The sequence below is a fragment of the Solanum tuberosum genome, unplaced genomic scaffold, assembly GCF_000226075.1.
Source record: "Solanum tuberosum cultivar DM 1-3 516 R44 unplaced genomic scaffold, SolTub_3.0 scf00151, whole genome shotgun sequence".
Classification (NCBI taxonomy): domain Eukaryota; kingdom Viridiplantae; phylum Streptophyta; class Magnoliopsida; order Solanales; family Solanaceae; genus Solanum; species Solanum tuberosum.
Window position 1 is genome coordinate 710,571 of NW_006239077.1, and position 13,665 is coordinate 724,235.

Consider the following 13,665-nt stretch of genomic DNA (forward strand, 5'->3'; position numbering starts at 1 on the left):
ATCTTTTTAAAATATTGAATTATTAAATTATTGTGACTTATAGTACTTTTAAAATAGTTTTCAAATATATAAAGTTTATTTAATTTAATAAATTTAAAGAATATGTCTAAATTCATAGTCAAAATTAAATAGTTTGACTCTCAAAATTCGAACGATATCACATAAATCAGTACATAGATGGAGTATTATTATATCTACGTACGACTTACACTTTTAGATTCATTCAAGCATTTCTCCAATCATTGCCTCAATTACAAACAATAAATTCAAACAAGACATCTCAAATACCTCAATTTTCTAAACTCTATAAATACCATAATCATTTATCTCTTTTTTCCAACACCAAAGTATATAAAATCTATCATTTCTATTACCAAAAAAAAGAAAATCCATTTTTACTCAACATTATGACTAAGCTTATAGTAACACCTTTCATTATTTTCCTCCTCTCTTCTATACTTATATTCATAAAATCATCAAATGCATCAACAACCTACAATGTATTAACCTTTGGTGCAAAACCAAATGGCCAAATTGATGCAACTCAGCCATTTCTAAATGCATGGGGAGCTGCATGCACCTCAGTCGAACCAACGACGATTTACGTTCCGAAGGGACGTTATTTAATAAAAGAAGCAACATTTAGAGGTCCATGTAAAAATAAAATTATTGTTAAGATTGATGGAACTCTTGTTGCACCATTGGATTATTGGGACATTGGCAACTCTGGCTACTGGATTTTGTTTATTAAGGTTAATGGGATTTCAGTTATTGGTGGAAATATTGATGCTAAAGGAGATGGTTTTTGGGCTTGTAGGAAGTCAGGCAACAATAATTGTCCAGTTGGAGCTAGGGTATGTACATGTTTCTTGTTAATAACTCATGAATATTAGTAATAAGACTAAATAAATTATATATGTATGTGTGCAAAGTACTAAAAGTGTCATTTTAAATGAGTGGTGATGAGAGTTTTACGTGCATCAGCGTCCAAACAATAGTCATGTAAGAAAAGGTAAAATAAGGATGGTAAGATTAAGTAATTTGCAAAAGAGAATGAATGTGACAATAAATTTTAGTTCATACCAAAAGAATGTCTCTTTTTTTTTTTGGCAACTTTTAAATTCAACTTTTCACATGAGAATTAAAAGACAATTTGTTATATTTTGCATATTTTTAGTTTAAAATAAGAGTAAGATTCAAAAGGTGTTTTTATTTTTTTAAAATTCGTGTTAAATCAAAATCAGACAAACAAATTAAAACAAATAAAGTATTACAAATTAAAATAGTAACTTATTCTTCATTATGGATAATCTTCCATTCATGAAAAATCATTATTTTTTGTTTGGACTAGGAGTTGTAGGTGTGGGGATGGTAGAAGAAGAAATATCAATCCTTCATGTTGTAGTTTTAATTAAAAGAAAAAATACTAAGGTTTTTTCATTTTCAAAAGACACATACACACATACACATTGTACCTCTTAGATTAAATATCTCAATCCATTTTAATATATGACAAGTACCATGTCGTAAGCAACAACATATAAAACACTAGACATAGGAATTTGTTTCAGCATGGGTTCAATGCATTTTTTTTTCTCAATTATGTGATATTGTTAAAATTTTTGGAGAGTCATTCAAATTTTTATATGTATTTTAATTATTTTAAGTAGTTACGTATTGTGATTTATAATACTTTTTACATTATTTTCAAATAATATATATTTCTCCCTATGTCCCAAGGCACAAATATAATTTCAAGAGTCAATCAAATTTTTTATGTCTTTCAAATATTTCAAGTTATTAATTATAGTGATTTATAGTGCTTTTTACATCATTTTCAAATGATATATATTACTTCTTCTTTCCTAATTTTCCGTGGCACCAATAGAATTTCAAAGTCAAACAAATTTTTTTATATGTCTTTTGAATATTTTAAGTTGTTAATTGTCATAATTTATAACATTTTTTACATAACTTTCAAATTTACCAAAAGACAAATCGGAGAAAGTATAGAAATTACATAAATACCCTCAACTAAAAGTAGGCATACTGTCTGATTCTAGATTCTTCTATATAGTAATAAAGTAAAGTAATAAAACTATAGAAATTACATAAATATTCTTAACTAGAAGTTGGCATATCAACGAAGAGATGTCTGATTCTAAATTCTTCTATATAGTAGTAAAGTAAAGTAATAAAAGATGAAATATTACATTGTCCTAATTATTTCTCTATGTGGAAAATGCAGTCTATAACCTTCAATTGGGCTAATGATGTTGTGATAAGTGGCTTACTATCAATCAACAGCCAGGTAACACACCTTGTTATCAATAGTTGCAACAATGTAATGGTTAAAAATGTAAAAATAATAGCCCCAGACCAAAGCCCAAACACAGATGGCATTCATGTTCAATCATCAACAAATGTTACTATCATTGGTTGTAGAATCAAAACTGGAGATGATTGTATATCTATTGGTCCTGGTACAACAAATCTTTGGATGGAGAAAATTTTATGTGGACCTGGACATGGTGTTAGGTAAGTAATGCTATAACTATCATGACAATATATGTATAAATTTAAGTATATGCGCGACCATTCCATCTAAAATGTTAAATTGTCAAAGAGATCATAACGTTGTACGCATACCTCCTTCATGTGCGGATTTAATTATTTTTTTAAATAGGGAAGCATTTTTTTTATAGCTAATGCATGTTTATATACTTTACTTGTCACTTTTAACATATTAAGAAAAACAAATATTATTATTTTCATATCCTTAACATTAGTTACTTATTCTTCGTATCATTTACTAATATCTAAGACTATATAGACCAATTAGCATGTACATGGGTATGATGGTAAAACAAATACTTCATTTTTTTTTTATTTGGGGGTCGGAGAAGGGGAAATTAATGGGGAGAAGATTATAATGTGGGAAATCGAACCTTCACCAATAAGGTAGGAGTTCATATAGTCAACCAACTGAACTACTAAGATTCTCCAATAAATACTTCATTTATTCACAGTGGACAAGTAGAAGTGAACAAGGGGAATAATTCATAGTTCATTTTTGTAGTTTCACCTTTCTCCTCCCCCAAATTTATTTATTTATATTTTAAAAAAAGGTCAGTACATTCAATATATGTGCACTACAAAAGTTGCTTATCAAAGTATATAGGCTATAATATTACTTAATTAGACATACAATTTTATTTATGTGACATTTTATTGTTTGTGTTGCAGCATTGGAAGTCTAGGAAGGGAATATGAAGAAGATGGGGTGCAAAATGTGACATTATCTTATTCTATATTCACAGGATCTGATAATGGATTAAGAATAAAATCTTGGGCTAGACCTAGCACAAGTTTTGTTAAAAATATTAATTATCGTAATATAGTCATGAAGTACGTTGATAATCCAATCATTATTGATCAGAATTATTGCCCAAACAGCCAAGATTGTCCACAACAGGTAACACTTGAATCAGAATCATATTTAAACAAATTAATGTTTGCATTTTTCACATCTATAAAAAAAAAAAAAAAAAAAAAACTTAGAAAAAGGAAAATACAAAAAGTAGAAGAGAGGATGTAGATCAAAGTTATTGATAAATGAACATATTCTCAATTGTTTTTATAGTTGATGTATTATATTTACAAAATAGACATGTGAAATTCTTGATTTTGCTAGAATTTGGTTTTCTACTACTTAGTCCTTAGAAGTATTGATCATCAAAGGAATGATTTTTTATTTGTGTTACTCTTATATATCTAATGGTCGAGGGTCTGTCAGAAACAACATATTAACCTCCTCAAGGTAGTGGTAAGGTCTGCGTACACTTTACCCCTCCTCATACCTCATTTAGTGAAATTTCACTAAACTGGAAATGAGATCTCTTGGCCACTTGGACAGAGCCACTTTAGGCTTACGGTGGTCCGATGCACACTCTTAGCCGGAAAATAATGTAACGTGCAGTTGTTAAATGTTAGTTACTATGAGTACATATTTAATTTTGCACACCCAATTAATACAACTGAGAAGAAAATTTGTACACGCTTCACCACATTCTTGGCTCCGCCACTACTTGGCCTCTTATAAATTGAACAGAAGAAAATAATCTTTATAGATCTCTTATACGTAAAAACGACGATCGTGTTTCTTATAGAGGAAATAATGAATGTAATCTTATGTTTTGTGGTTATATTTCAGACTTCTGGTGTGAAGATTAGTGAAGTAACATACAAAAATATAGAAGGGACATCAACAACTGAAGTTGCTATGAATTTCGACTGCAGCCCAAGCAATCCATGCCAAGGAATTCAGTTACAAGACATAAAGCTCACTTATATGAACAAAAAAGCAAAATCATTTTGCAACAACATTCAAGGAACTAAAAAAGGAGTCATTTTGCCTGATACTTGTATATGAATATAATTATAATTATATTTTTCATGACCATGTATAATTATTTCTTTATATATCAACTCATCAATTTATTTTCATGGTCCTAGTTTATGTGATATTGTTTGACTTGACACAAAATTTAACAAAAAAATATAGTATTTTAAAATTTGTGATCCAAACAAGTCATAGATGTTTGTATAATTATAAATTATTTTATCAAGAATAAATAAATATTTTAAAAATTAAATTATTAGTAAATATAGTAATATGTCATTCTTGTTAGGTTATCATACAATAGGTAAAGTTGAGAAAGGATCTAATCCACTACTATTTTGTTCATTACTTTACAATGATGTAGTAAATATAAGTCACGTGTACAAATGAATATGACATATCAAGATCATTTTTCCTGTAATTAAGTATTCAAAAAATAATATTCTTATACTAAATAATATTAAATCCAAAGTATTATATCTATTAATACTCTTTCGGAATATTTAGTTAACATTTTTAAATTATTCTAAAAAGTAAACATAAACAAAATTTGGCGAAATTTCTGGATTCACGAAATTGATTTCGTTGTTCACATATTCACATAAAAAGGTAAAATTACAGAAATCTCACATTTTAGTTCACTTATTACCATTATCCCCTATTAGTTTTACAAATCTCCAAAATCCCTCATTTTTCTCTTAAGTCAAAAATCGTGGATACAAAATTTTCTATGCTAAAAAACAGAGTTCATCCCTTCCTTCTTTCTCTCCTTAATCTTCTCCCCCATTATCTTGACAGTTAATTTCTCCAATAGTTTTCAAAATCAAGTCTCTCTCTGTCCATACTCTAGTTAATTTCGGTACTTCTCTTGAAATCCTCTTTTGTTTGTTCTTCTATTGATGGATGATGCTAACATTAATCGGATATATGACTACGAAGATATTGGTTGGACGGAGAACAGATCTAAAAGGTTCCACGATCCATTGTTAATGGCGAATGTAAAAGAGATGGGAAGAAGAAAAAGGATCGTGCTTCATCTTCGAAAACTCAGGTTCCTAAAATCCCAAAAAAAGGGGTCGAAAATAATTTGCTCCTGCAATTTCTCGACCTTCATTACCTGAGGTTAGGTTTTAGTTCTTCTTCTTTCAAATGTTGTAATTTTTTTGTTAGTTAATCAATTGATGATACAAAAATGAACAAATTCAAATCTCGTATTTAGTGTATCATTATTCTCTGTGATCAATTGATACACTAACCCTAAGTAAGTCAAGTTATAATGTATTTTGTTTCAAGTATTATAACATGCATCTTTCAGTAGATCTCAGTCATTAATGTATCATCCAAATTTTGTTTATGGGTCCGTATGTGTATCTGGTATTTGAAGTTTCATAGTAAATATTGTATCAGTTACATATAAGATACATTATTTACAAATAGTTAATAAGTTCATGATTCAAAATTTTAACAAAATACATCAGATTAGTATATCATGTATAAAATGTTGGCCATTAATGTATCTTACTTAACAAGGTGTAAAATTTTGAATCATCTATTAACAGGTTGTTTATGGGTCTGTATGTGTATCTGGTATTTGAAGTTTCATAATAAATGTTGTATCAGTTACATATAAGATACATTATTTACAAATAGTTAATAAGTTCATGATTCAAAATTTTAACAAAATACATCAAATTAGTGTATCATGTATAAAATGTTGGCCATTAATTTATCTTACTTAACAAGGTGTTATATTTTGTATCATCTACTAACAGGTGTGATTTAAGGGATTTGATTTTCCATTTTAATTTTCCATTAAAAGCGCAACAAAAAAATATATAACCTTTAATTAATAATGTATCCGACCCTCTTTTTAATGTATCAGTGCTTATATTATTGTATCTGTTTTTTTTAAATTTTTGAGGGATTTTTGTAATTATAAACTTTTAAGGGATAGATTGTAATTTTGCCTTAAAAGTATGTGATTTCTGTAATTTGCCCTAAACATATTGGAAAAAAAAACATACACAACTTTGAAAAAAAATAAAAAATCTGGAAGGACTATTAACAAAACGATTCAGGCCTCACGGTTAAAATAAAATAAGAAAAAAATTACCTAATACACAACTTATTTTATCTTCTTTTTTTTTAATCACATCCTCTAAAATTCCCTACCATTTGAAAAAATTACAAACATCTCTATTTTCTCACTTTCTCTCATATTATCGGATACATCACTCTTACATGATGTATCAAACACGTGTGTTTTGTATCAACAAAGGTAATGTATCGGAACATTGAGCAATGTTTCAAGACAAGTGTGTCTTGTATCAACAAACGTAACGTATCCATACTTTTAGCGGAAAAGGGCCTAAAATACCCTCGAAGTATTGAAAATGGTACACAACTACCCCTCATCCACCTATTGGCTCCCAAATACCCTCCCCATCCACCTATTGGCTCACAAATGCCCTCCTCATCCACCTTTGGGTCCAATTTTAGTCACTTCATTAACGGAGCACCATTTAAAATAATTAAATAATCCTTTTAATTACGTGACACTCAACCATTCGTTGCAATTTAATTATTTAATATAATTTTAAACCCACCCATTTTTAACTAAACCCACCCCAATACTTATTAAACCCGCCCGCTTCAATACAAAAAGAATCCAACTAATAAAAAAGAACCCTAAAACCTTCGTTCCCAAATTTACCCTCCATTTGCACAACTTATTTCCTAAATGATCTTTTTGCAAGATGAATCATACTATTGCATCGCTGATGCAATCACAAGTTCCAATTACCTTAGGTGAAATGATATGAAAAGTAGTTATTTGCTTATGTTCACTATGGGATAAGAAGTAGAGTACAGTACTACAGAAAACCTAAACCAAAAAGGAAACAAAATAGTGAAGGGAATTTAGCTACATAATTGGAATGCTATGTTCCTTTCCATTTTAAGAATTATAAAACATGTTATTTTCCAGTTTTAAGGTCTTCATCTTTTCAAAAGCTGAATATGTTTTTTGGATAAATTTATCAAAGAATGTTTTAGGGGATAAAATCTTATTTATTTTATCAATAGAATAAACTCACCAAATGCAAAATTGTTGGGTTTGATCCAAAATTGTTAGGAAATAAGTTGAGGAAATGGAGTGTAAATTTGGGAACGAAGGTTTTAGGGTTCTTTTTTATTAGTTGAGTTCTTTTTGTATTGGGGCGGGGGTTTTAGTTAAAAATGGGTGGGTAATGAATGGGTTTAAAATTAAATTAAATAATCAAATTGCAACCAATGGATGAGCGCCACATAATTAAAAGGATTATTTAACTATTTTAAATGGTGCTCCGTTAATGAAGTGGCTAAAATTGGACCCAAAGGTGGATGGGGAGGGTATTTGTGAGCCAATAGGTGGATGGAGAGGGTATTTGGGAGCCAATAGGTGGATGAGGGATAGTTGTGTACCATATTCAATACTTCGAGAATATTTTAGGCCCTTTTCCGTACTTTTAGTAATGTATCTGAAATCCTTAAATTTCAAGAGAATTTTGTAAAGTACGGATATGATGTAACTAGCTCTTAACACTATGAAATTTGTGTAATTTTTACAAAATATAATCTACCTTAGATTTCAAAAATATTATTTAGTGCAACAATAAATTAATAAACAAAGTATTTTTGCAGAAGTACCAAGAAAAATGATCCTAGCCTCTAATATTCATTTGTACATTTGGCCGACATACACTGCATAATTGTAAAGTAATGGACAGAATAGTAATGGAGAGGCTCCTGTCTTGGATTATTATTTTCTCAACGCAAATTTTACTTCTGCCATCACCACTCGATGCTTCTTCTTCTTCTTTCTTTTTTTCGTGGCATTGCTCAAAGAGTGATGAAGAACACCCACAGAATAAGTAAATCAGAATCTTTTAATGGAACTGCTGGTCGAGCTGCAGAAAGATGAAGGAAATAGCCTTGGAGAAATGCAATTAGATGATCTGCACCATCTAGTTCCGGTAGAAGAGGCTATTCATCTTGATATCGAGCCAAAAACAGAGAATGTAGTTTAGTTAACCTCTAGTTGGTTGAATTATGGAAAGTGGTGATGAGGATCGTTGGAATGAAACTAATTCGCAATCAAAACTTTTGACTTGAGGAAATTATGGCGGTTTCTAGTTAGAGTTAACTTCTCTTCTGCCTCTGCTGCTTTTTCTCGGACACCACGAACAATATCCTCAGGAGCTTTCTCTACAAACTGCACATAGGAACTCTATAAGGTCCACGACATGGAAAAATGGAAATGGAGAAGCAGGACATAATATTGTTAGATTTTAACTATATGCTGTATTGACAGTCAAGGAGAATGTTTTTTTTCTGAGAAATGTTTGGCGTTCTGATGTAATTTTATGTTTGGCGTTCAATTAATTTTATCCAGCAAATAGAGAACTCACACTTGGAGAACTCAAACGAGCCATCAGTCCATCATATTCCGCTTGCAACTTGACAAGGCGCTTAGAGAGACGCTGCACTTCAGCAGAGATGTCCACCATATCTGATAGAGGAAGATAAGCTTCCAGACCTTCACCCGCAACAATGTGGACAGACTGATTTGCATCTCCTGCAATTCTTCTCATATTAAGATAACACTACAAGGAAACAAACATTAAACTAGAATTCTCTAACCCACGCAGGGTTTATCAACCTTTCACATGTGATACCAAAATCAACATACCTGGAGGAGATTCCACAAAATTGACATTTCCCAAATCCAGTCTTGAAAGAAGAGCCAAAACATCTCTTTCTCCCTGCATTAAGTGAAAGCCATGTGTTTAAATCTAGATAGGCATACAAAAAAATTCTAGTAAGAAAAATGCATTTCAATACAGAACAAGATTGAGAACAACAAAAGTGACTAATCTGTTATAATATGGTCACCCTGTGCTAGGCTGACCTCACTGACTCAGGAGGCAGATAATGAACAGCACATCCAGTTAACTTTGTTTCATAAGCAGTAAGCCTCAGTCGAAGCTAAGGTAATCCTTAGAAGGAGCAAGTATCGCTGTACTACATCTGTTTACTAAATATAAGTCGAAATGGTATCTTTGTGACAAAATTAATTTCAGAGAATTCACTACCGAACACTTTTTTGTGTTTTTCTACCTGTCACATAGAAATGGTGCATCACTTCCTCAATCTACATCCCTTGGGGTCCTCAAGAAAGTACTATGAAAACCAAACCTTCCAATCACTAAACCTTCTCGATATCCTTTTGTCAACCCAAATGGCCTTGCAAGGTAACTGAGATTGCACACCTCCCAAGTCTCAAATAAGAAAATATAACCCAACATCAAATAAAGTTGGGGTCAGCAAGATGAATCTTTTTTAATCATTGAAATCTTTTCAAGGCCAAACAAGTCGAACACTATATAATGTGTCTTGTCGAGCAAACTTAAAAACTAGAGGTTCTCTAAACTCGCACTTTGTAACACCTCAGACATTCCTAGCTCAGATCAGGTCAAGAGAAGCCAACAAAAAATTCCAAGTCTGCAGAAATTCTGTGTTTTACGAGCTCCATCTACGGGCCGCAAAAGAAACTATGGACCATAGATGGTAGTCGTAGACCAACTTCAGAAACAGGAAAAATAGTCTGAGAACTTCGAGTTAAGTTTACGTTTCATAAACACTATTTTACGGTCGCAGACTTGATCAGTAGATCAAGTTCAGAAACTTGGCAATTCAGCCTAAACAGGAAGAGCCTGGTTTACGGGTCGTAGAATGTTTTACCGACTGTAGATTCGTCCGTAAAACATCAGAAACTCAGAAATTCCCTCTAATTTCTACGAACGGGGTTCTATGGTCTGTATATGAAACCACAGACCGTAGATGCCCCCTCGTGGAACCTGCCGACAGTTTTTAAATCAGGGTCGTTTTGGTCTTTTTTCACTCTTTTAATCCCTATACTATGTCGTTTTAACCCATTCTAAGTGGGATTAAGGAATTTTTATCATCCAAAACATCCCCTCTCGCACGAGTCCCAAGAAAAACAGATTTCCTCTCTTTCAAAGTTCCTCTCAAGCAAAAACTAGAGTTCCAAAGCTTCAAGTCTCCATTCAAGAATTCAAGCACTCCAGGTATGCGGGATTTCATCAATGGGTATCCTCTTACCCATTGAGTCCCAAAGAAACTTCAGATTTCCAAGTTTATGATTCTACAAAACTTAGGGTTTCTATGATATTGTGGGCATCTATTGAAATTTCAGTTCTTCATGAATAGCCTTCAATTGCATGATTCCATATTTTCAATGTTGTTTCATGAACCCTCAAAATATAAGTATTTTCATGACTCAGAATTATGCAAATTTCAGATGCATGTTTTCAGATTTCATGATTTTAGATACTTTCAGATAAAGTGAAAGTGTCTTTCAGTTAGCATTAGAAATTATCAGTTTTAAATCATGATTCATGAGCTACTCAGTTATCATCAGTAATCAGTATTATTAGACTATTACTGTATCAGTTAATTGCATGTTTTTGTTGGGAGTTTTACTTGGCACCGACCGGAGTTAAGGATGAAGGCTCACAGTCAACGTCCATTGGATTCTTTAGTAGAAATCCCTAAATCTCAGAACTACGTGCCACCATAGGATTGAAGAGGGCGGCTCCTTAGTCTTCATAGACATTAGCTTAGTGGATCCACATTAGCTCAGATTAGTAATCAGTCTGATTGGAAGTGTCTAGAAACTAATTTCCAAAATTCTTACAGAAAGGCTAAAGAAGGTGATGCCAAAGCTGGTTGACTCTCAACAAATGGCCTTTCTGAAAGGAAGACAGATCACTGATGCTGTTCTCATTACAAATGAATGTCTTGACTCAAGAGTGAAGGATAAAATCCCAGGCATAATGTGTAAACTGGACATAGAGAAGGCATATGACCATGTTAACTGGGAGTATTTGCTTGGAATTCTACATAGTATGGGTTTTGGGAGGAAGTGGATAAGATGGATAAGGTTCTGCATTAGCACTGTCAAGTTCTCAATACTAATAAATGGTTCTCCTGAAGGTTTCTTTCCGGCAAGCAGAGGCTTGAGACAAGGTGATCCACTCTCACCTTTCTTATTTTTGCTAGTCATGGAAGGCCTGAACAGTATGATTAAAACAGCGCATAGGAATGATTGGATAAGGGGTTTTAATGTGGTCAAAGAGCTGAATACTAGATTGGAAATCACCCATCTGCAATATGCAGATGACACTTTGATTTTTTGTGATGCAGAAGACAGCCAACTAGAAATTTTGAGGATAGTTCTCATACTATTTGAGTCAGCATCAGGGTTGCACATTAATTGGAGAAAGAGTCACATCTTTCCAATCAATGACGTGCCCAGAATACAAAATCTGGTGGATATTTTGGGTGTAGAAATAGGACAGTTACCACCAACATACTTGGGTATGCCTTTGGGTGCCAATAGCAAATCCAAAGAGATATGGAATGGAGTAGTGGAAAGATGTGAGAAAAGATTGTCTAGGTGGAAGTCTCAATATTTATCAAGAGGTGGTAGATTAGTGCTGATTAACTCTGTTACTTAATGTCAGTTTTTCCCCTTCCAGCAAAGGTGGAAGAAAGAATTGATGCTCTGAGAAGGAATTTTTTGTGGCACGGTGAGAAGGAATATAAAGGTTTCCACCTAGTCGAATGGAAGACACTGCTACTATCCAAGAAGCAGGGAGGACTGGCAATCAAAAATCTTAGGAAGCAGAACAAAAGTCTTCTCATGAAGTGGTTGTGGAGATTTCCTTTAGAAGAACAATCTTTGTGGGGTAGGATGATCCAGGCCAAATATGGGAAGGAAGGACCTTAGAAGACGAAGGAAGTGACTTCCACATATGGAACCAGTTTGTGGAGATCAATTAGAAACTTATGGCATGTTTCTATGCAAAAACTGAATGTAATGTGAACAATGGGAGGAAGATCAGGTTTTGGGAAGATAACTGGTTAGGGAATGGAAGCCTCAAACGCTTGTTCCCAGATATTCATCACCTGAACCAACAACAAGAGTCGACTCTTTATAAAGTTTGGTCTAAACATGGATGGAACCTTACCTACAGAAAACTGATGCAAGACTGGGAGGTGGAAAGATTGGCTGAATTTTATTTGAACAATTAAGCAGTTCTTAGGATTCAAGGACGGAGAAGACACTCTTAAATGGAAATGTCATAATAAAGGTTTATTCACTGTTAGTTCTGCATATAGAAATATGAATCAGATGGGATCCCAAGTTAACTTTCTGCCTTGGAAGCTTATATGGAAGGTTAAAATACCATATAAAGTGGTAGTTTTTACTTGGTTGGTGGTGAAAGAGGTTGTACTTACACAAGAGAATCTTATGAAGAGGAGAATACAAATGTGCCCAAGATGTTGTTTTTGTGAGCAGGTTGCAGAGACAATTAATCATCTGTTCTTACATTGTAAAGTGGTTGGCCAGCTGTGGAATTTGTTTACTAGCTTCAGAGGTATAATAGCTTCAGAGGTATAAGTTGGACTGTTCCAGGGAGAATAGGACAGGCTCTAGAAAGCTGGACTATGGAGGGCAGTGGCACCACAAACAAGAGTAGATGAAAAATTGTCCTAGCTATTATTTGGTGGACCATATGGAAAGAAAGGAATTCTAGGAATTTTGATAACAAGAGCACCCCTCTGCACAAGATTAAAATGAATTGCATTATCACTTTTTGCTATTGGTGTAGTTCAGAGTATATAGATGACCATGTGGCTATTGTAGATATTCTAGGGTCCTTATAAAGGTGAAAGGAGGATCTAGGGATAGTTCTCTTTTTTCTTCTTTCTTTTCTTTATCTTTTGTTTATGCCCGACACACATGTGTGGAGGGAGGATATGATGTATGTGAGAAATACAGGAAAAGAATATTATTGAATTGTATTATTGTGTCTACATTATTACATTGAGATCCTATTTATAGACACTAGAATACAATCCTTTATCAAGTAGGATACTATTTACTATTCCTATTCCTATTTGTATTCCTATTCCTATTCTAAATAGGATTGTATAAATATATTCCTATTCCTATTCTAATAGAAATGTATAAACCTATTCCTATTCTAACACTCCCCCTCAAGCTAGTGCATACAATTCATGTACCTAGCTTGTTACAAATGTAATTAACACGATGACCGATGAGGGGATTGGTGAGATATTTGCAAGTTGATCACTCGACTTCACAAAATTGACAATCAATCTCAATGTGCTTG

General features: G+C 32.8%; 2 protein-coding genes across 4 annotated transcripts in view; one reads left to right on the forward strand and one right to left on the reverse strand.

Annotated features, from left to right (window-relative positions):
* The first annotated feature begins 407 nt into the window (after positions 1 to 407).
* LOC102582988 (polygalacturonase-like) lies at positions 408 to 4,432 on the forward strand. The gene is made up of 4 exons (XM_006353053.1): positions 408 to 854; positions 2,249 to 2,538; positions 3,247 to 3,475; positions 4,214 to 4,432. Exons 1-4 carry the CDS (start codon positions 408 to 410, stop codon positions 4,430 to 4,432), a joined length of 1,185 nt encoding a protein of 394 aa, XP_006353115.1.
* A 3,574-nt stretch (positions 4,433 to 8,006) lies between these two features.
* The window catches only part of LOC102583318 (valine--tRNA ligase, chloroplastic/mitochondrial 2), a 54,230-nt gene continuing 48,571 nt past the window's right edge, over positions 8,007 to 13,665 (reverse strand). For 2 of the 3 annotated variants that reach the window (XM_006353054.2, XM_015311210.1), the window contains 3 exons: positions 9,132 to 9,204; positions 8,851 to 9,017; positions 8,008 to 8,654 (listed from right to left, as the gene is read on the reverse strand). In XM_006353054.2, the coding sequence (XP_006353116.1) occupies positions 8,526 to 8,654; positions 8,851 to 9,017; positions 9,132 to 9,204 (369 nt within the window). In that variant the 3' untranslated portion in view covers positions 8,008 to 8,525. Of the gene's footprint in view, positions 8,655 to 8,850; positions 9,018 to 9,131; positions 9,205 to 13,665 lie in introns of all 3 variants that reach the window. The other variant, XR_367688.2, reaches the window with a different exon arrangement.